A 22,500-nucleotide genomic window follows, 5' to 3' on the forward strand; every position below is an offset into this window, starting at 1 on the left:
GGGACACCTGCTCATTTATTGTTTCTTCTGAAATCAAGGGCATTAAACAACAGTTTATCCTGCTTTTGTTGGAGTTACTGTCTCTACTGTCCAGAGCAGAAGGCTTACTCAAAGATTTTGAAGTAGCATTGCTGTGAGAATTTGATTGCATTCAGCGACCAGAACGTTGGTGAGGTCAGGATGTTGGATGATCACTACCCCACCTCATCATCCCCAACTCCCCTACTCATCCCCAAAATACTAAATGGAGTACAGTTCTTCCACTGCTCCTCAGCTCAATGCTGGGGGGCTTTATACCCCTCTAGCCCACGCCTGGCATTAGACAGCATGGTGCCAATAGGTTCATGTTTATCTGCTCCAGAGAGTCCTATTCTATTGGCTGTATTTCTCTGTAGGGGCTAGAAAAGCTGTGTGTGTGTCTGTGTGTGTGTGTGCATTTGCACATCAGTGTCAGCAATGGGTGCAACTTAAAATAGCTAAATGCATACATTAGGAGAGGTGTCCACAAACTTTTGGACAAGTAGTCAGGATGTTGAATCTAAGGGCGTCTGATTTTGCTAAATGGTTGGAGCTAATGGCATTAGCTAGGGATAGAGCCATGCGTCCTCTTTTTCCTGGACATGTCCTCTTTCTCCACGTCCTCCCTCACACTTCTTCAGCCAGAACGCACCGCAGGAATTCCGGTCGATTCCCGGCGGCGTTCGAGTGAAATTGTTGAGGTTGGTTGTGAATGGACTGAATTGGCACGTGGTCACATGGCGTGTGAAGGCGCTGGCTGGAGCTGGAGCCGTTTGGGTCAGAGTTCTGCCCCGGACCCTGCTGGAGACCGCTGCGGTCGTGCCGTCTAGCCTCGACTTCCAGGCAGCGAAGGGAAGCCAGTCGTTTCATTCCAGCCAATCAAATTACCACGAGGGCTTAATGTGGTGGGATTGGCTGAATTCACTGCTGTGTCCAATTCCACACTGAAGCTGTTCCGAATCCAGGCTTCATTCCTGAATTCTGGCACCTGTCCGGAAGTGTGACCTGATTAGACAGACTGCAGATACCCAGATTGACTCGTATTTAAGAAGTGGTGATCAAATCCTAAATATAACGTAATAATTGATAATTATTATGGATCATTTTCTGCTGGATTTTTCTGGATAAACCGTCCTGCAGTTTCCGAGATATCAACACCATTCCAGCGTCAGATTGTTGGGTCTGATTGTCCCTTTCGAGCTTTGTGTCCTCCTAATTGGACGTATGGTTTCTGCGTATCACCAACCGCCGAAGGTACCACAGCAACTACTTGGCAACACCTTAGCAACCACCTGTGACACCATAGCGACCACCTGCCTGGGATGCCATCGCAGCTGCCTTGCAACTACCTTGCAACACCCTAGCTGCTACTTAGCTATGTACCCTCATTTCTTTTTTTGCTCTAGCATTAATGAAAACTAACTAACTCTCTCTCTCTCTCTGCAGGGGAGGACAGTCAGGAGCTGGGTCCCCCTCCGTCAGTGGACGAGGCGGCTAACACTCTGATGACGCGGCTAGGCTTCCTGCTCGGGGACAAAGTGACTGAGGGTCCTGACAGAGTCCCATATGGCATGGAGGAACAGGACGATAGTCAGGTATCCATCTCATACACACACACACACACACACACACACACACACACACACAGCACTGTAGGCTTGATGGTTTAGTAGGGCTAGGCAATATGACCACCACATCTGTACACTCAGGTATTACTCTTAGGAATTACACTCAGGAATTATACTCAGCAATTACAGTCAGGAATTATACTCTGGAATTACATGCAGGAATTACACTCAGGAATTACACTCAGGAATTATACTCTGGAATTACATGCAGGAATTACAGTCAGGAATTACAGTCAGGAATTACACTCTGGAATTACATGCAGGAATTACACTCAGGAATTATACTCAGTAATTATACTCTGGAATTACATGCAGGAATTACACTCAGGAATTATACTCAGCAATTACAGTCAGGAATTATACTCTGGAATTACATGCAGGAATTACACTCAGGAATTACACTCAGGAATTATACTCTGGAATTACATGCAGGAATTACACTCAGGAATTACACTCAGGAATTATACTCTGGAATTACATGCAGGAATTATACTCTGGAATTACATGCAGGAATTACACTCAGGAATTACACTCAGGAATTATACTCTGGAATTACATGCAGGAATTACACTCAGGAATTATACTCTGGAATTACATGCAGGAATTACACTCAGGAATTACACTCAGGAATTATACTCTGGAATTACATGCAGGAATTATACTCTGGAATTACATGCAGGAATTACACTCAGGAATTACACTCAGGAATTATACTCTGGAATTACATGCAGGAATTACACTCAGGAATTACACTCAGGAATTATACTCTGGAATTACATGCAGGAATTACAGTCAGGAATTACACTCAGGAATTATACTCTGGAATTACATGCAGGAATTACACTCAGGAATTACACTCAGGAATTATACTCTGGAATTACATGCAGGAATTACACTCAGGAATTATACTCAGCAATTACAGTCAGGAATTATACTCTGGAATTACTCTCAGAAATTATACTCAGGAATTACAGTCAGGAATGACTCTCAGAAATGACTCTCAGGAATTACACTCTGTAATTACACTCTGTAATTACTCTTGGGAATTACACTTCTTATAAAGGCAATTGATGGAATGAAGGGTCTAACAGTGTTACGTGATGTGGAGGTACTTGAAGTGTTGAGGATTTCTGAGTGTGATTGCCATGCATGCTTCAGATTCCGGTGTGATCCATCCGAGCGTTTATGTGAGATGATTGTGACATTGCTCAACATTCCTCTGGTTAAACACTCTAAATCCGGCCGCTGTTTCATTCCTTTGGTAATTGTTTGCAGTTTGGTTGGGTGGCTGGGTCTGGACCCTGCCAAACTGGTGCGACCTCAGGAGGTGGGGGGGCTAGACGAGCGGGAATGCGACTTGTGCCACAATTTGACTCTTGGATCTGATTCACTGTTATTCCGTAGGTCACAGGGATGAGGGCGACAGTTTCTGAAAAAACGAATTTACTCAGTTTTTCCTGCTCACGGCCGATGTAGCGTAGAGCTGCAGAGCTAATGGAAGATAATTCCATACCGCTCAGCATGGTTTCATTTGTTTTTCCAGTATCATTCGTTTTTCTGACATCTGAGTTTCTCCAATATACAACATGTCCCAGTTTTCCTTTTATATCCCAGGACATCCCATTTTCTGTTTTTTTCTGATATCCCAAGAGTTTCCCTGACATCCAAAGACATATCTGGATATTATATCCCAAATATCCCAAGAGTCTAATTGAAATCCTGAGGGATTTTCCTGATATTCCGAGTTTTCCTGATATCCCATTTTCTGATATCCTGAGTTTCCCTCACAAGACTTTTCCTGACATCCCAATTGTTTCTTACATCCCAAGAGTTTTCTGATATTCCTGATTTTTTCAGAGAACCTCCTTTAGAGCCTTTAGAGGATGTAGTGGATGTTCCCTCATTTCCAAAGCTGGAGTTTAAAGAGGACCTGGATAAAACAGTGTGTGAGAGTGAAGCCGGAAAGCTAGCTAGCATCATGCAGCGGTGTGTTGCCTGTGCAGGGGCTGTGATGCCCTGACTCTGAAATGGGCTGCAGAGGAGCTGTGTGTTGGGTCAGTCTGTGTATGAGACTGGACTGGACTGGACTGAGCTGAGCTGAGCTGCAGGAGGTTTCTGAGGCCACAGCGAAGCTGGAGTGGAGGAGGGGCTACTGTACACTGCTCTCTGAATGATGTCATCATTAGTACACACTTCACCGCAGACTACAGAATCCATCCACACACACACACACACTCTCTCACACACACACACACACACTCTCTCTCACACACACACACACACTCTCACACACACAGAGAGCTGTAGTGAACTCACTGAACTCTTCATCTCTCTCTCTCTAGCTCTCCTTCACACACACCTCTCTCTCTCCTTCTGTCTCTCTCTCTCTCTCCTTTTCTTTTTCTCCTTCTGTCTCTCTCTCTCTCTTTCCTTTTCTCTCTCTCTCCATCTCTCTCTCACACACCTTCTCTCTCTCTCTTTCTGTCTGTCTCTCTCTCTCTCTCCTTTTCTCTGTCTCTCTCCCTCTCTTTCTCTCTCTCTCTCTCTCTCTCTCTCTCTCTCTCTCTCTCTCTCTCTCTCTCTCCTTTTCTCTCTCCCTCTCTCTCGCTCTCTTTCTCTCTCCCTCTCTCTCCTTTTCTCTCTCTCTCTCTCTCTCTCCCTCTCTCTCTCTCTCCTTTTCTCGCTCTGTCTCTCTCTCTTTTTTCTCTCTCTCTCTCACACCTTTTCTCTCTCCTTCTCTCTCTCCTCATTTTTCTTGCTTTATGTTAATTTCTTTTTCTTATGTGTCTCTCAGTACTGTCTCACTCTCTCTTATCCCACATCACTTTCTTCTTCTGTCTCTCTTTCTCTATCTCACTCTCTGTCTCATCCTACTCAGTCTGTCTTCCTGTCTCACTCTCTGTCTCTTCCAATCTCACTCTCTCTTCCGATCCTTCCTATCTTTCTCTCACTCTGTCTCTTCTTATCTCTCTCTTTCTATCTCACTCTTCATCTGTCTCTTCCTATCTCAGTGTTTCATCCTATCTCACTCTCTTTCTATCTCATTCTCCACTTCTTCTACTCTCACTCTCTGTCTCTACCTGTCTCACTCTCTTTCTATCTCACTCTAACTCTACCTGTCTCACCCCCTTTTTATCTCACTCTCTGTCTCTACCTGTCTCACTCTCTTTCTATCTCACTCTAACTCTACCTGTCTCACCCCCTTTCTATCTCACACTCTGTCTCTACTTGTCTCACCCTCTTTCTATCTCACTCTCTGTCTCTACCTATCTCACTCTGTTTCATCCTATCTCGTTCTCAGTCACTTCTTATATAATTTTTTTTATCTTTCTATCTCACCCTCTTTTTATCTCACTCTGTCTCATCCTATCTCTCTCTCTCTCTCGCTCTCTCTCTTTCTCTCCTCTTGTTCTCTGATTTGTTTGGGTGGCTCTGTGCTGGCCGTTAGAGTTAGAGTGGACTCTGCTGTGGTGAAGTTAAATATGCTAATCGGGCGGTCTCCAGTAGTGGAGTGTTTCGTTTGGGGGGGGGGCAGTTACAGTTTACTCAGTGACAAAATACTGAGTTACAGTGGAAAAATCCATACAGCCCATAAAAGGAGAGCGTTCTGCAGGAGTGTGCAGAACTCAGCATAAAGACGGGGCAGCAGTGTATCGCTTAGAGCCCGTCAGCACATTCTGACCTAGCGTGTGTGGGAAAGAATGACTCTGCTGTAACCTCAGCGCCACACCGTGTGTGTGTGTGTGTGTAGAAGTGTGTGTGAACCCTTTAGTCACTGAGGTCATGCCAAGTGCTGGAGGTATTTTACGGTACTCTAGTCAAGCGCTACTGAAGCATAGAAGGGCTAAAACTAACAGCATACGAAACACAACGTCCCACAGTGAGCTTCCCCTCAGAAGCACCTCGCAGGTTCCCTCAGTACAGCATGAGACCATTGTAAGGGAACAGTTTAAAATATATACGTATTAAAGCAACAGTATGTAGAAGTTGACCTTAAAATAGCAGCTTTAAAATCAAGGTGATGCTCCACTGGCTGATACAGGGAGAATAGCATCACTGTCGTTGCTTCTCCAGGCTAATGTATCTTGGGTGAGTCATCTGTCATCTGACAGTCATCTGACGGTTCTGTATCTCTCAGCTTGTCCAGAAAAGCATGTCTTTTAGGAGTGACTCAGAGCGTGATTTGTACTTCCTAACTGTAGGGGGAGCCCAGGAGCAAGAAATCTATATATACTTATTCTGAATGGTCAGATCTGTTGTGGCAGCACAAGAGGGACCTTATCGATATTTGCAGCTGTTTGATTGCCCTCAAAAAAGTTACTGTCCCAAAATCAGGGATGGATTTTCACTAGGGGCCACTAGGGGGCCCTCGATCAGCATTGATTCATTGATTCCTCAGTGTTCTACCAATGTCCTTCTCCAGCAGAGCTCGGTTAGTTAGTAGTACAGATATTGGACATGTGTTTTCAAGCCCCGAAGGAAAACAGAGTGTCCTTGAGAGTGCCCTTAGGTCACCTGCTCCTTTGTTGTCTCTCTTCTGCAGGCCATCTCCATGACCCAGAGGATCAGTCCATGCTCCAGTCTGGCCAGCAGCTCAGCATCGCCACCTCCTGGCAGCCCATGCTCCACCCTGCCCCCCGGAGCCCCGGGCAGCATGGGCGCTTATGGCTCTATCACCAGCCCCACGTCCACGCTAGAGAGCCGAGACAGCGGCATCATCGGTGAGAAAACCAACAGCCAGCAGGGTGAAAGAAATGAATCACCAGCACAAACCAGTTTAGATTGTGTTTTAGACACTGGTATGCTGGTCAACCAGCACCAGACCATAATAAACCAGTTTATATTGTGTTTTAGACACCGGTATATTGGTCAACCAGCACTAGATCATAATAAACCAGTTTATATTGTGTTTTAGACACTGGTATGCTGGTCAACCAGCACTAGACCAGCAAAAAACACCATATTCTGTGTTTTAGACACCGGTATATTGGTCAACCAGCACTAGATCAGCACCAGACCAACGTAAACCAGTATGTATTGTGTTTTAAACACTGGTATTCTGGTCAACCAGCTCTAGATCAGCACCAGACCAGTATAGGTCAGTATGTATTATGTTTTGAATACTGGTCAACCAGCACCAGACCATAATAAACCAGTTTAGATTGTGTTTTAGACACCGGTATATTGGTCAACCAGCACCAGACCATAATAAACCAGTTTAGATTGTGTTTTAGACACTGGTATGCTGGTTGACCAGCACCAGGCCAGCATAAACCAGTTTATATTGTGTTTTGAACACTGGTATTCTAGTCAACCAGTACTAGACTAGCATTAACCAGTATATGTGTTGTGAACTCTGGTATGCTGGTCAATATTGAGCTATTATTGTACATTATGTTGATTATTACCATAATAGCTTCAATAGTAATTAATAGTTTAAAATGTAAAATGTTTAAAATAAGTTCAGATATTTATGATCATATGTTTTAATAATGAAAACAGTCACGCATTTATTATACATTCAGGCCTCCGCCACAAGTAAACGTCCCCATATGGGACTGTTACACTGTATGAGGTATTGCTCTGTACAGAAGTGTAGAGCGAAATCAGCAGCAGCCTCCCTCCTGAAGCCCAAAGCCTGAGTGCTGTCTGTACTTTTGTCCACTTTTATTGTGCAGTAAATACTTTTATTGTGTCATTTGGGGGGTTTTCCTCCCCAAACTGTTCCTTTAAACGTCCTTTTATTGTCAGTTGGAGTTTGTTGTGGAAAGCTAGAGGGTCACGCCCTGCCCTGCATTTCTGGAACTTGGATAGAAGAAGCCTTATAAGACAAATGCACGTATAAAGCACAGCTTGAGAGACCGGTCATGCTGTGGTTTGAGGATTACAGTCTTAAGCATCTGAGCAAATGATGCAGTTCTGTTTTCCTGGGCCCAGTTTTCCAAAAGATGCATAGCATTAACTGGGAGAGAGAGGGAGTGTTTAATGTGAGGCTCGCTTTACCATTTAACAGTGATCTTTGTGCTGAGAGGCTTTTGGGAAACCCAGCTCTGGACAGTGAACGATTAGAATAATACAAATAAATAAATAAACAATGGTTTTCCGTGGTTTTCCGTGGTTTTCTGTGTTTTTTCACAGTTTTCCGTGGTTTTCCATGGTTTTCCTGACTGGTTAAGACCACAACGCTCTCTGTCCACCCGACATCACCACTGGAAATATTGGGAGTAATGAAAACGCTGGACTTGGGAATGAAATGTTGTCAATGCTGCCTTACTTACTTACTTACCATCTCCTGCTCCTCTCCTCCAGCTACCCTCACCAGTTACTCGGAGAACGCGGATCGAGGCGGGAAACACGGCGAGAGCTCGCGAGGAAGCCTCAAACTGTGGCAGACTCAGAAAACAGCCGGGACCGACTCCTTCCTGTACCGCGTGGATGAAAACATGGCCGCCTCCACGTACAGCCTCAACAAAATCCCAGAGAGAAGCCTGGAGCACTCCGCCTCCCACTCCGCCCACTCCATCCCCCTCTACCTCATGCCCCGCCCCAACTCTGTGGCTGGTGAGTGACCTTCTCCTGATCTGATTGGTTGGTATTTCTAGGTAACACTTTACAGAGGGGCAGTGGTGGGTCTGTGGTTAGAGCGCTGGGTTGCTTATTGGTCACAGGGTTGTGGGTTCGATACCCAGGTCTACTGGGGGGTGCTGTAGCATGGCTGACCCTGTGGCTGTGCTTTAACCCTGGCTGTCACACTCTTCTAAAGAACACACACACACACACACACTCTTAACACTGTCTTTCTCTCAACCTCTGCCGCCCCCCTTCCTCTCTCTTTGCCTAATGTCTCTCTCCCTTTATTTCTCTCACCTTCATTTTCTCCTCCTGCACTTTCTCTTCCTCTCTCTCTCTCTCTCTCTCTCTCGCTCTCTCTCTCTGTCCTTTATAGTCTCTTTCTCCCCCCTTATCCCCCTCATCCCCTATTCAGTGTGTGTGTGTGTGTGTGTGTGTTTGAAGAGTTTGCCTCCTTCACAGCACAAAGACTCTCTGACAGCACTGACATTAGTGCAGCATATGGGCCCTTTGTCCTTGCAGTGTGTGTGTGTGTGTATGTGTGTGTATGTGTGTGTATGTGTGTGTGTGTGTGTGCTGCAGCATTGGGCAGTTTCGGGATGTCTGTGTAGCTTCACAGTGTGTGTTTTTATGGCCTGCCGTGGCTCCGCAGGGTGTGTCTCACATGCCGTTAAGGACGAAGGCGGCCTATGTAGGGAGCTATTTTAGGACGACTTGAGGGGTGAAGTGGAGGAGTGCAGTGTGGAGGAGGGGCTGATCAATGAGAAAGATCAGAAGGGTCATTCGTCATTTCACACTACACCTCTCTCTCTCTCTCTCCTCTCTGTCTCTATGTCTCTCTCTCCTATCTGTGTCTCTATGTCTCTCTCTCTTCTCTCTATGTCTCTCTCTCTCTCTCTCTCCTCTCTTTGTCTCTATGTCTCTCTCTCTCCTCTCTGTGTCTCTGTCTCTCTCTCCTCTCTGTGTCTCTATGTCTCTCTCTCTCCTCTCTCTGTCTCTATGTCTCTCTCTCTCTCTCTCCTCTCTTTGTCTCTATGTCTCTCTCTCCTCTATGTCTCTCTTTTTTTTACCTCTCTGTCTCTCTCTCTCCTCTCTGTCTCTCTCTCTCTCTCTCCTCTTTCTGTCTCTATGTCTCTCTCTCTCCTCTCTGTGTCTCTATGTCTCTCTCTCCTCTCTGTGTCTCTATGTCTCTATGTGTCTCTCTCTCCTCTCTTTGTCTCTATGTCTCTCTCTCCTCTCTGTCTCTATGTCTCTCTCTTTTTTTACCTCTCTCTGTCTCTGTCTCTCTCTCTCCTCTCTGTCTCTCGCTCTTTCTCTCCTCTTTCTGTCTCTATGTCTCTCTCTCTCTCTCTTCACCTCGGCCTCTCTGTCTTTCATCACACTCTCAGACTCCCTGTAGAACAGGCTGTGATCTGGGGGTTCACAGCGCTCTGGATTATTCTGCCTGACAGGAGGAGTCTTATGAGCTTTGACATTTTTCTCCTGTGAAGAAGCACACACACACACACACACACACACACACACTCTCAAACTCTACTACTGATCTATTCGTTCACACACTCTCTCACACTCTCCCTGATTTAGTCATAAACATACAGTACTCACCACCTAGTGGACAGAGTGTGAATTACTTACATTTACACACACACATCCTCCTTCTTGTGTGTGTGGTAAAGTGATTTGCTCTGAATCTGGCTAGTGCGCCCCCTAGAGGTTGAAAAACATTCAGTTCTGCTGCGCCCGAGTGCGCCGGCTGCCTGGCGAGTATCCAGCTCTGGTGCATCAACTAGCAGACGCCCGTACAGCAGTCAGCCAGCATCCCACTGAAGGAGAGAGAGACATCTACCATCTACCCACCGAGAGAGAGAGCGAGACCAGCTGTGCTCCCTCAGGCTCTGGCTTCTGATGGCAGGCCCGGGATTAGAGCGAGCGATGCTCAGGTCGTAGTGGCAGCATTGCCGTAGTCCGCTGGACCACTTTAATTGGAGCCCCGATTAAAACTGGAATCCAGCCAGAGTGTATTCAGATACGATCAGTCATGAACAGGCTCACAGATGCAGCAGATCTTCGGCGAACACTCAGCGATCACTTCAGAGACATGCAGCGGTCATAACCACCAAAACGGCCTACGCTCTGACCATTCCTGCAGACCAAAGCCTGGCCTCAGTGCTGCGTCTCGTAAAAAAAAAAAAAAACGCAACCTTGCGAGGACATGGAGGGCTGGCACCCAGCCAAGAGCCCAGGGCCAGCCAGAATGTGCAGCAGGGCCTCCTGGACGAGCTCCACTGTGGGCACCAAGGGCCTTGTGATGCAGCGAATGGGCCATAAATCCAGCGACTTGGTGTCGCCATGCACGCTGCACTGCAGAAAGAGAGAGAGAGGCTAAAAAGTCCAAAAGTTTGTGGACACCTGCTCGGCCAATGTCCCTTCTGCTGCAGTAACAGCCTATAGTAGCCCCAGAGGATTACTGCCATCAGTATTGCGAATGATGAGTTGAGACTGGCGACAGAGACATAGCTACCGATATACTGTTCAGCCCCTGTTATAAGGAAGCCACACGTACTATTGTTGTTAGTTAGTGTGTGTGTGTGTGTGTGTGTGTGTGTGTGTGTTTTGGAGCAGTGCGGTGAGAGTGATGCTGCAGTGATGAAGGAGGAGGAAGAGGAGGAGTGATTTGATTCCCGCTGTCAGCTTCATGCTTGCGTTCCTGTGAAACGAACTGCAGTGAATACACTCGAATCAGACACTGCTGCTGCTGACACACCCCACTGAGCGTGTGTGTGTGTGTGTGTGTGTGTGTGTGCGTGAGCATATCGTCACTTCTTCCTCACATTCACAGAGGGGAAGAAGCACTACACACACACTCACACACACTCACACACACTCTCACACACACACTCACACACACATAGACACAAATGCTTGCGTGTGCTTTCCGGAGAGGAAGGAAGAGACACTGTGTTTGTGTTGGTCAGTGCCTTGACCAGCATACACACACACACACACACACACACACACACACAGATACACAGAGCTCAGCTCTTTAGAGATACTACATTCTGCTGTCTTCCACCTTCTCCTTCATCAGTTCCTCGTCATCCTCAGTGTCTCTCAGTCCGCAGTGAGAGCAGCTGTATTCAGGACGGTAGGGGAAATGCTACACTGCACTGATCACGGTCAGAGGACTGGTAAAGTCCTGCGTTTCTGGATGTTTCTGCGTGGGTTTGTGTGCTAGTTTGGGTTCGGGAGTCTGGGAGAGGGCGCCAGCGCTGGATTCTGTGGGAAAGCGAAGCAGGAGGGTTGAGAAGTGTGGTTTCTGAACTGCGGAGCTCGGCGAAAACGCTCAAATTCAGTTTCTATGCTAATTATGAAGCTGAATTCCATTATTATTGAGGACATGTTATACAGCATGAAATCGATACACTGCAAGCTGTGAAACGCCAGGCTGTGGATATTTGTGGAGAGTTCCTGACCCTGAAATTTCTACAGGGCAGACCTCCCACCTCCCACCTCAGAGCACAGAGCATCTGCCACCCAGAGACTCACAGACTAGTCGAACTGTAAAGCTGGCTCAGTGGTTAGAGCTCCGAGCTATTGATGACAGGGTTGTGGGTTCGATACCCGGGCTCGGCAAGCTGCCACTGTTGGGCCCTTGAGCAAGGCACTTCACCCTCTCTGCTCCCTGGTGGGTGCTGATGTTGGCTGCCCACCACTCTGGGTGTGTGTGTGTGCTCACTGCCCCTAGTTCACTAGTGCTACATTCTGAAATACATTATTTCCGTCCCCACATAAATTGCCTAAAAAATAATTGTACCTAATTGCAAATTGAAGGCATATATATTTTCTAGTCATAAATATCAATTATTTGTGTATGTATTCAACCATTTCTTTAAAATAAACACTTTCTTGAGGGACATGAGTCACATCAGTTTCGGTAACAGGACTGGGCAAAACATTTTTTACCATCTTCAGCTTAGAAACCTTGTCAAAAATTCAATATTTTTGGAACTGACCAATACATTTACATTTTAAATAGTTCAATAGTTTAAATAAATGTGTTCAGAGAGTTGAAATAAGATACAAAATTAAGTTTTTTTATAATTTTGAAGAGTTTCAACAAGCACTCATTCAGTGGAATGGCCCTTATGTGTGATGGGTAAAATGCAGAGGACACGTTTCCCTGTACATAGTAGAACTGCTGAGGAATGCGGGAAAACTAGGGAAATCGCTGGAGGACAGGCTGGAGGAGAAAACAGACATCAGATTTGATGCTGAAGATTAAAGCCCACATTTATTTATTAGCAAGGGAAATTCTCATTAGATGAACCCAGTACACCACAAGCTGTGTAACAAGCTGTGTAACAAGCTGTGTAACCAAGCCCTGGACATTTGTGGAGAGTGTCTGACTCTAAAAGCCACTGAAACACAGAGAGCTCCTAGTTGCATTGGTGGTTAATCTGACAGTCTTCAGTTCTACCAGTGAAGTCCCAGCCAATGGGAAAGCTGGATTGGCTGTGTCTACCTACATACCCCTAAAAAAGGAATCCTGGTTGGACTATTTATTTTATTTATTTGAACACTGGTTTAAAGGCATTCCCAAAAAGCCGTAGGCCTTCCCTGCTGCACAGTAGTTCCCACATTCACGGCAGCTGATGATTAATAAGGTCTTAATAACTGATAACCTAATAACTCTAAATATCCTCTCTCTCTGTCTGTTTCCCTCTCAGCCACAAGTTCTGCTCACTTGGAGGATCTGGCATATCTGGATGAACAGAGACAGGCCCCCCTGCGCACTTCCCTGCGAATGCCCCGCCAGAACTCGGGGGCAGGCCGCTCTGGGCAGGACCTAAGAGGTGCGTGAGTGTGCTTGAGTGGGTGTGTGTGTGGATATTCATGGAGCCCACATTTGCATCAGTCCAGTTTCAGTTAAATGCTGCGTTCCATTTACCTCCCAGACCCGGGTCCCAGGCCCGAGTTCACCCAAGGTGTCAAAAGTATTGACATTCATTAGTGGAGATACTAGGTTTTAAAAAGACTTCTATAGAAGCTGAAGTATCAACTGAAGCTTTTTACTCCAGTAAAAGTGTAAAAGTACTGGTTTCAGAACCACTTCAAGTAGAAAAGTAAAAGTAATGGAAGGAAAACAAAGGCCGAAAACTTAGGCCACGCCACAGGGGTCTATACTGCACTACCCCCCCCTACCCAAAAACACATTTTTCTAAAAGCCATAATGAGGAGAATGTTGAGGGATGATGAGGTGGGGTGGTGGTCATCCGACATCCCGACCTCACTGTTGCTCTTGCAATCGCTAAATGCAATCAAGTCCTCATAGCAATGCTCCAGAATGTAGAACGAGCAGGTGTCCCAATACTTTTATTAATTTATGCATGTTCTGCCCAGCTACTTTTCCCTTCTTTGCTCCACCTTACTTACCTCCACTCATTTGCATAAGCTAATTAATGAATAAATCAAAAGTACCTTTGTGAATTCAGCATTCAGCAACCTCGCTGTGTAGCTGTGATGTGTGGCATTAGTGGAGCAGATATTTCCCCCAAATTATATTAATCTAGACGGTCCCTCCCCTCATCTCTCCTCCCAGTCTAATTCGAATTAGGGCGTGAAGATGGTGTTGATTACCACGGTGATGACGAGGGCTGCGCCTGTGCTTATGAATATTCAGGGCGGTTTGGTGATGATGAGCAGGAGAATGCAGAGGATTACAGTAATGAATGTTAAGTATGCATTATGCGGATTATTCCAGGGATTAATAGAACACAGTTTGATGGCGTGCATATGATGAGGATTATCATGATGAATATTAAGGCTGTGAGATGAATAGTAATGATATTATTATTATTAATAATAAGAATAATAGTAATAATAATAGTGATCATTCCAATTTGGGACTCTACACCTCACACACCAGTCCCAGTGATCGTTCTTCATTCAGAAGACAGCACAGAGAGAGAGAAGCTGTGAGTAAACCCCACCGCTCGGGCCGTGATCTGTGGCGATGACAGTGACTAGAGGACGGATGTGTGGGTTTTTTCCGGTTCCACTATTTCAGGCTGGATTTTGTTTCCCTCTGAATCGAACACTAGCAGGCTTAGAGACGCCTCTCAAAGCCACTGATCCGTGGCATTTCACACTGCAGCACAGGCTTGCGTAAGCCACGCGCTCGCCATCGCAATGCCTGTAGACCTCACCGCCCTCTGCTGGTAAAGGAGCATTACTGCTGCCCTGTTATTTCACCCTTTTTCATTCCTCAGTGCCTCGACATCTTTCACCCGCCAAGCCAAAAATAGGCATCTGTAGCACCAAAGGCCTCGAAATACTCCAAATAGCAGTGTGTCAGGACAATGGAGAGGGTATGGAAAGCCAGCTGTATGCAAATATACTGTATTATTGCAAGGGTTCGAATCATGGAAAACCACATTTTCTACATTTTCTTGAACTAAAAAGGAATAAATCCAGTATGGAAGCAAGTTAACATGACGTATGACGTCCACGTATGAAAACTAAGCCTGTTTTGAACTCACTGTGTTTTCTGGTGATGTCACACAACCAATACATTTACATATATGCATCTATTTAGCGTGCCTACAGTATGACCCAACTGAATGACCCGAGAAAAATCACAGGGAGCATTGATCTGATTGGTCAAACGTGATCTGATTGAGTCCCACGTCCAGAAATCCAACTTTTGATAGGAAACCGCATGGCCTTTTTCCGTTCACACTGCAAATAATTTGACCTGCTGAAATCGGATTAGCCTGTCTGATTAGAGCGTCAGAGAACCCCAATGACCAGTTGCTTATGTGTGGTCATCCACTGCCAGTCTGACCCCAGTTATTAAACTGCATTCACTCCCCCTTCCCATATTTCCTATGACGCAGTGCGCTTCGCCCCATACCGCCCGCCGGACATCGCCCTGAAGCCCCTGCTGTTCGAGGTGCCCAGCCTGACGACCGAGTCGGTCTTCACAGGGCGCGAATGGCTCTTTCAGGAGGTGGACGCCCATCTCCGTGGCAGTGAGCCCACCAACCGCGGCGTGATCATCGTGGGCAACGTGGGCTTCGGCAAGACAGCCATCATCTCCCGCCTGGTGGCGCTTAGCTGCCACGGCAACCGCATGAGGCAGATCGCCTCGGACAGCCCGCATTCTTCACCCAAACGTGAGTGTCCGCAATCACACACGGTTTTTCTGTGGCACATCGAAATCCCATTCAGATCGTATTTACCTCAGTTATCTCTCTCTCTCCCTCTCACGCCCTCTCTCTCTCTCTCTTTCTCTCTCCTTCTCACAGATGGTGACACTCTCCCCCATACTCAGCCGCAGTCAGCTCATGGTACCCTTGTGGGGGGCAGCAGTTGCCCCGGCACTCCGGAGATGAGGAGACGTCAGGAGGAGGTGATCAGGAGACTCGCCTCTCAAGTAAGATCCTCCATCCTGCCTCCATCTCTCTCTCTCGCTCACACATGAAAGGAAGCGGTGCAGTCGGGACGGCCCGCGGCCGAGGCGGAGAGCCACGGGTTTTAGAGGAACATGATGTTGAATGAGCTAAAGGCAGTGCTTTAAGCATCCCTCAGTGTCACACCGCTAATGCAGACTTAATCACCTGGCACACGGCCAGGCCACCTCTCACGCTCTCTCTCTCTCTCTCTCTCTCTCTCCAGCATCTTGACTTTCTCTCTCCATCACTTTCAGCCTCCTTTTAGTTTTTTTTTTTTGTTTCTCTTAAGCTCGCTCTCTCTCTTTCTCTCTCTTCCCTGGACAGTTACTCCAGTTACAAAAGCCGGGTCAACTCTTTTTTTTTATTAGCCTTGATTTTAGCAAAAAAAGGGAATGAGGTGTCCCTATACTTTTGTCCATCCATATAGTGGTCAAAGTATACTGACATCACTGTATACATATATATATATATATATGTGTGTGTGTTTATAGTCATATCAGAATATTATGACCACCTACAAAATAGTGTGAGTAACCACCCTTGCCTGGGATGACACTTGCGAGACGTAGCGGAGGCGTAGACTGTATTAGGGTGACGGAAGGTGTTCGTGATAGAGGTCAGCTGCTCCACAGTGGTGCATCGATTGCTCTGGACCACTTGCAGGAGTCTGCAGAGTCCCCTCTGGCATCAGTGACCCTTAGGGCACCACAGTTATGCCCTGTTGTGTCATTGGGAGGCACTCAATGTAGGGGTTTCCGAGATGCTACCACCCCGTTACTATTCTATGCTATTCTCATGCCGTTTTGGACAAATCACGTCCTTCGCCCCTAACGATCGCTTTGCTCTGGTAGTCTACAGTGACCAAGAGGCGGCGTTACCTAATGATGAGGTTGTGGTGATGTTGTTGAGAAGACAGCGTTGGACAGCGTTGTGAGTGTTTGCTGGGAAACCCCGTCCTGTGGCATCTCTGACGTCCCGAACCGACTTCATTTCAAACCAGGGCTGGTCATAATAATCTGACATGACTGTGTATAGCCCTCTTCCCTTTTCTCTACACACACACACTTCCTTTTCCCTCTCTCTCTTTTGCTCTCTCTCTCTCTCTCTTCCTTCTCTAGTACTCTCTCTGTCTCCGAAGTTCAGGTTGAGGTTGAGGTTCAGGTCAGTGGTGGCGTCAAAGCGCTAAACAATAACAACAGCTCTCTCTCTCTCTCTCTCTCTCTCTCTCTCTTTTGTTGCAGTTGCACTCTCGCGTAGGATAGTTTCTCCTTCTCCCTCACGCTCTTTGAAGCAGAAAGCTTTATTGTAGCTCAGTTTCCTTATCAAATATTTATGGCTGTGGAGCCTCTTGGCTCAGCCATTAGATACCCTCAGTGCTGTGCATACTTAATTCTGACATTTCTCTCTCTCTCTCTCACACACACACACAGAGGGAGGGACATAGGGTCTCATATACTGCATTATCATGGAGACAAGTCCAGCAGAAGAAGCTCAGTAAGGCCACGAAACACACTCAGCGGTGTTCATACCCGCTATTACAGCCCTACTGAGACTGAGTACCCTCTGCTGCCTGCTATACCTCAGCCCTTCTGGAAGTGTGAGCATGTGTTGGGGCTCAGAGGAACCCTTCTGCATCTTCTCTAATGCTTGATTTGAGTTATTAAGGATATTGATATGGAGTTTGGCACCACAGTAAGAGCTTCTACTCTTAGAAGAGAAGGTTTTATACTGGGATTTCATTCTGTTCAGCATCTTTAGTGGCAGGCAGTGATGATGAGCGATCACAAGCGATGTTTCATCCCGGTAAGTCTTCTCACTCAACCCAGGGGGGTTTAAATGAGCTTCATTGCTCTAACTCGCAACAAGGGGTTCAGTGGAGGCTCATCACTCCAACTCAACCTAATGCTGTATTATGGACCATCGTCACTCCAAGTCAACCTAAAGGTGTTCAGTGGAGACTCATCACTCAAATTAATCTTAGAGATGGTCAGTGGGATGTCACCACTCCAACTCAGCCCAGAGGTGTTCAGTGGGGGTTCATTACTCCAACTCAACTGGAAGGTTTTCAGTGGAGGTTCATGCTTCAACTCAACCCAAAGATGTTTAATGGAGCCTTATCTCTCTAACTCAACACAGAGATGTTCAGTGGAGCTTCATCTCTCCAACTCAACCCAAAGGTGTTCAATCGAGCCTTATCTCTCTAACTCAACACAGAGATGTTCAGTGGAGTCGTATCTCTCCAACTCAACCCAAAGATGTTCAATGGAGCCTTATCTCTCCAACTCAACCCAAAGATGTTCAATGGAGCCTTATCTCTCTAACTCAACACAGAGATGTTCAGTGGAGCCTTATCTCTCTAACTCAACACAGAGATGTTCAGTGGAGCCTTATCTCTCCAACTCAACCCAAAGATGTTCAATGGAGTCGTATCTCTCTAACTCAACACAGAGATGTTCAGTGGAGCTTCATCTCTCCAACTCAACCCAAAGATGTTCAGTGGAGCCTTATCTCTCTAACTCAACACAGAGATGTTCAATGGAGTCGTATCTCTCCAACTTCTCCAACTGGAGCTTCATTACTCTAATTCATCATGTGGGCCTTTTTCACTGCCATATTCTTCATCTAGTGCTTTTTATGGATTTTCCGGAGGTGCGTGTGGACACCTCTATCAGAAACGGGTGTTCTCTAAAGTAGCTGAAGGGGTAGGTGGATACTTTTGGACGTATGTCATTAAGATGTGTTAAATCTTGATCTCCCTCTCTTTGTGTGCAGGTGGTGGCATATCATTACTGCCAGGCAGACAATGCATACACGTGTCTGGTGCCGGAGTTTGTGCACAACGTGGCAGCTCTGCTGTGCCGGGCTCCTCAGCTGCAGGCCTACCGTGAGCTTCTGCTACGCCAGCCCCACCTGCAGAGCCTGCTCAGCCTGCGCTCCTGCGTCCAGGAGCCAATGACAGCCTTTCGCAGAGGCCTGCTGGAGCCACTACACTTACTGCACAGAGGTACACACACACACACACACATGCACAGATTTACATCACACTCGCACACACACTCAGTGCAGGTGAAGCGGCCGTGTAGTGGAGATGTGTATACATGTTGATGGTGTCTTCCAGAGAGGAAGGTGGCGTGTGATGAGGACCTGATCATTTTGATTGACGGACTAAACGAGGCAGAGTTCCATAAGCCGGATTACGGAGACACCATCGTCTCCTTTCTGTGTAAAACTATCGAGCGCTTCCCACCCTGGCTCAAACTGGTGGTGACCGTCAGGACGTCCCTACAGGTCAGCCTGGGCTCTCAGTCACAGTTCATACACCCTGTTTGGAGTTTCTGTTGGGTTCCTTCATTAATCAGTAGGTCATTAGTAGCTCATCTATCGCTCTCTTTCTCTCAGGATGTGACCCGTCCATTGCCGTTCCACCGGATCTCTCTGGATCGCCTGGAGGAAAGTGACGCCATCGACTCAGACCTGCAGGGTTACATCCTGCACCGGCTGCACTCCAGCCAGGAGATCCAGAACAACGTGGCCCTGAATGGCAAGCTGGACAACGCCGCCTTTAGCAAGCTCAGCGCCCACCTGAAGGGCCTGAGCCGTGGCTCCTACCTCTACCTGAAGCTCACACTGGACCTCATTGAGAAGGGCTACCTGGTGCTCAAGAGCTCCAGTTACAAGGTCAGGAGAACTTTTAGTCACACCTGTCAACACTTTCTACTAAAATGTTGGTGTGAGGATTGCTATGAGGATTTGATTGCATAACAAGAGTAACAAGAGAATGTTGGATGATGATCACCACCCCACCTCATCCCCAGCCAAAACTACTGGATGGAGCACCATCCATCATTCCAGAGAACACAGCTCAGTACTGGGGGCTCTCTCCTCTAGCCCACACCTGAGAGTCCTATTCTATTGGCAGTACTTCTCTACAAGTGCTAGACAAGCTGTGTGTGTGTGTGTGTGTGTGTGTATTTGCACATCTGGGTCAGCAATGGGTGCAACCTAAAGTCACCTAATGCATTCATTAGAAGGGGTGTCCACAAACATTTGGACACATAGAGTTGGTGGACGAGGTGAAGATAGCCTGGCAAGGTTTTTGATAAGATGACCTGCACTTAGCATAGCCTGCATCGAGGCTAGCATAGCCTGGCATTAGGTTAGGGTAGCCTGTTCTGAAGTTAGCATAGCCGGATATCAGGGTAGTGTAATCCGGGAAGAGGTCAAGATAGCCTGGCAAGGTTATTATTCGCCTGTCCTGAGGTTAGCATAGCCTGTGTGGTCTGGCATTAGGTTAGCATAGGGCTAAGACTTATGTACCCTGGCATGTAGAGGTCAGAATTGTCTGGCAAGACTAGCCGAGATTAGCATAGCCTGGCACAGGGTTAGCATAGCAGCATAGATTGGCTAGTTAATGAATTAATTATTTGCTAATAATTGATTTGTCTCTCTATGCATCAGGTGGTGCCGGTGAGCCTGGCGGAGGTGTACCTGCTGCAGCTGAACATGCGCTTCCCCACGCAGTCGTCGTTTGAGCGGGCCCTGCCTCTGCTGAATGTGGCCGTGGCCTCGCTCCACCCGCTCACGGACGAGCAGGCCTTCGGGGCGGTGAACGCCGGGGCTGTGTGGGGCGCTGCTCTTGACTGGGACGACTTCCAGCAGCGCGCAGACCACCTCTCTCCATTTCTGGTGAAGAGGCGGGACGGCACGCGCATGTTCGTACATCCGTCCTTCAGAGAGTGGCTGATCTGGAGGGAGGACGGAGAGAAGACCAAGTTCCTCTGTGACCCCAGGTTTGTCTTTTCCCTGCTCTAACACTCCAGACTCATCTCCAGCTCTGGAAAAGTGTCCTGACAATGAGGCAGAAGGAGGCTGACACATGTTTGTGGTTCTCCTTTAGGAGCGGCCACACACTGCTGGCCTTCTGGTTCTCCCGGCAGGAGGGCAAGCTGAACCGCCAGCAGACCATCGAGCTGGGCCACCACATCCTCAAAGCTCACATCTTCAAGGTATGGTACACCTAGTCATCCACCCAACACACACCTGGTCACATTCAGAAGCTCATGGAGGTTTGATGGAACCCCTTGCCATTGCTGTCCCACAGGGCCTGAGTAAGAAGGTCGGGGTTTCCTCGTCCGTGCTGCAGGGGCTGTGGGTGTCCTACAGTACGGAGGGACTGTCTGCTGCTCTCGCGTCGCTGCGCAACCTCTACACTCCCAACATCAAGGTATCACATCACTTCCTCATTTGCACTCGTCTCTGGGGTATGCCATGTTTATGCACAAAGTGGCCAAAAGTTTGAGGACATCAATTTTTCTTCTAAAATCCAACCATTGTCTGTGAAATGTGTCTGTCCAAAAGTATTTGGACACCTCACTTTTATCTCTCTCTCTCTCTCTGTATGTCTTTCTTATTCCCTGCAGGTCTCTCGTCTGTTGATTTTGGGAGGAGCTAATGTGAACTACCGTACAGAGGTGTTGAATAACGCCCCGGTGCTGTGCGTACATGCCCACCTGGGTTACCTGGAGATGGTGGCCCTGCTGCTGGAGTTCGGGGCGGACGTTGACGGCCCATCAGAAAGCGGCCTTACTCCAGTGGGCTACGCTGCTGCCTCCGGCCATCTGCCTATCGTCACTGCCCTCTGCGCCAAGAAAGCCAAGGTCAGCCCCAACCTCTTCCTGTCACATGACCGGAGAATGGTCGTTATTATCCAGTATATCCAGTTGTCCTCCGATCCCAATTGTAGGATTGCAGTGCAGAACATCTATTGGCTGATCGATTACAGAACTATCGCTTTAAGCTACTGAAGTACAGAAACTCACTCCCGCTGTTTTGCGTGCAGGTGGACCATCTGGACAGGAACGGGCAGTGTGCTCTGGTTCACGCGGCCTTGCGGGGCCACCTAGAGGTGGTAAAGTACCTGGTGCAGTGTGACTGGAGCTCCGATGACGAGCAGCCCTCAGCCTTTAGCAAGAGCCATGCAGTGCAACAAGCCCTGATAGCAGCTGCTAGCATGGGCTATACTGAGGTACATACACTCACACAAACACCCACACACACACAAACACCCACACACACAAGCAGCCACTCTGAGAGCAGTGGCTACAGTAAAAGTAACATTCACACATGCTCACATTCCTGTGTGTGTGTGTGTGTGTGTGTGTGTTTTGCAGATTGCATCATATCTACTGGATCTTCCAGAGAAAGATGAGGAGGAAGAAGAGCGTGCGCAGATCAACAACTTCGACACACTGTGGGGGGAAACAGGTGAGACCCCTACAGCACACCTAAACTCCAACTGATCTGCTGCACCTTCCACAGAAACTTAGAAAGTTACTCCAGCAAAAGAGGATCAACTCTTTTTAAAACCCTTGATAAAGAATACGCTGTCCCAATACTTTTGTCCATATAGTATAGTATCTTCTCTCACCCCTATGCACTCTCTCACTCTCTCTCTCAGCTCTGACAGCAGCAGCTGGTCGGGGGAAGCTGGACGTGTGCAGGTTGTTGTTGGAGCAGGGGGCTGCCGTGTCTCAGCCCAACCGCCGCGGCATAGTGCCGCTCTTCAGCGCCGTCCGCCAGGGACACTGGCAGGTGGGTATCATACACACAAACACACACACACACACACACACACAAACACAAATGTAATTAAATCTAATTAATCAAAACATTACAATACCAGTAGACACAATACATAATTAGTACTCCCAATAGAAGAGGACTCTCTGTTGAAGATAAACACCAACCAGGACTAGAGGGGTGCTTCATTTAGGATTCACGACGAAGATCCATGGGTGGGACGAACTTCCTCTGTGTGTCCGGAGTCGCTC

The 22,500-nt window shown here is 47.4% G+C and overlaps 1 protein-coding gene across 3 annotated transcripts in view; it reads left to right on the forward strand.

Moving 5' to 3' along the window:
- The window catches only part of tanc2a (tetratricopeptide repeat, ankyrin repeat and coiled-coil containing 2a), a 160,363-nt gene that overhangs the window by 124,207 nt on the left and 13,656 nt on the right, over positions 1 to 22,500 (forward strand). For all 3 annotated transcript variants that reach the window (XM_072675189.1, XM_072675190.1, XM_072675192.1), the window contains 16 exons: positions 1,465 to 1,613; positions 6,190 to 6,367; positions 7,956 to 8,207; positions 12,944 to 13,069; positions 15,113 to 15,391; positions 15,524 to 15,651; positions 18,443 to 18,674; positions 18,789 to 18,958; positions 19,070 to 19,348; positions 20,129 to 20,460; positions 20,568 to 20,676; positions 20,772 to 20,894; positions 21,091 to 21,327; positions 21,510 to 21,695; positions 21,841 to 21,934; positions 22,128 to 22,261. In XM_072675189.1, coding sequence (XP_072531290.1) covers positions 1,465 to 1,613; positions 6,190 to 6,367; positions 7,956 to 8,207; positions 12,944 to 13,069; positions 15,113 to 15,391; positions 15,524 to 15,651; positions 18,443 to 18,674; positions 18,789 to 18,958; positions 19,070 to 19,348; positions 20,129 to 20,460; positions 20,568 to 20,676; positions 20,772 to 20,894; positions 21,091 to 21,327; positions 21,510 to 21,695; positions 21,841 to 21,934; positions 22,128 to 22,261 — 3,008 coding nt within the window. The remainder of the gene's footprint in view (positions 1 to 1,464; positions 1,614 to 6,189; positions 6,368 to 7,955; positions 8,208 to 12,943; positions 13,070 to 15,112; positions 15,392 to 15,523; positions 15,652 to 18,442; positions 18,675 to 18,788; positions 18,959 to 19,069; positions 19,349 to 20,128; positions 20,461 to 20,567; positions 20,677 to 20,771; positions 20,895 to 21,090; positions 21,328 to 21,509; positions 21,696 to 21,840; positions 21,935 to 22,127; positions 22,262 to 22,500) is intronic.

This window comes from Salminus brasiliensis, chromosome 3 (assembly GCF_030463535.1).
Source record: "Salminus brasiliensis chromosome 3, fSalBra1.hap2, whole genome shotgun sequence".
In the NCBI taxonomy this organism is placed as follows: domain Eukaryota; kingdom Metazoa; phylum Chordata; class Actinopteri; order Characiformes; family Bryconidae; genus Salminus; species Salminus brasiliensis.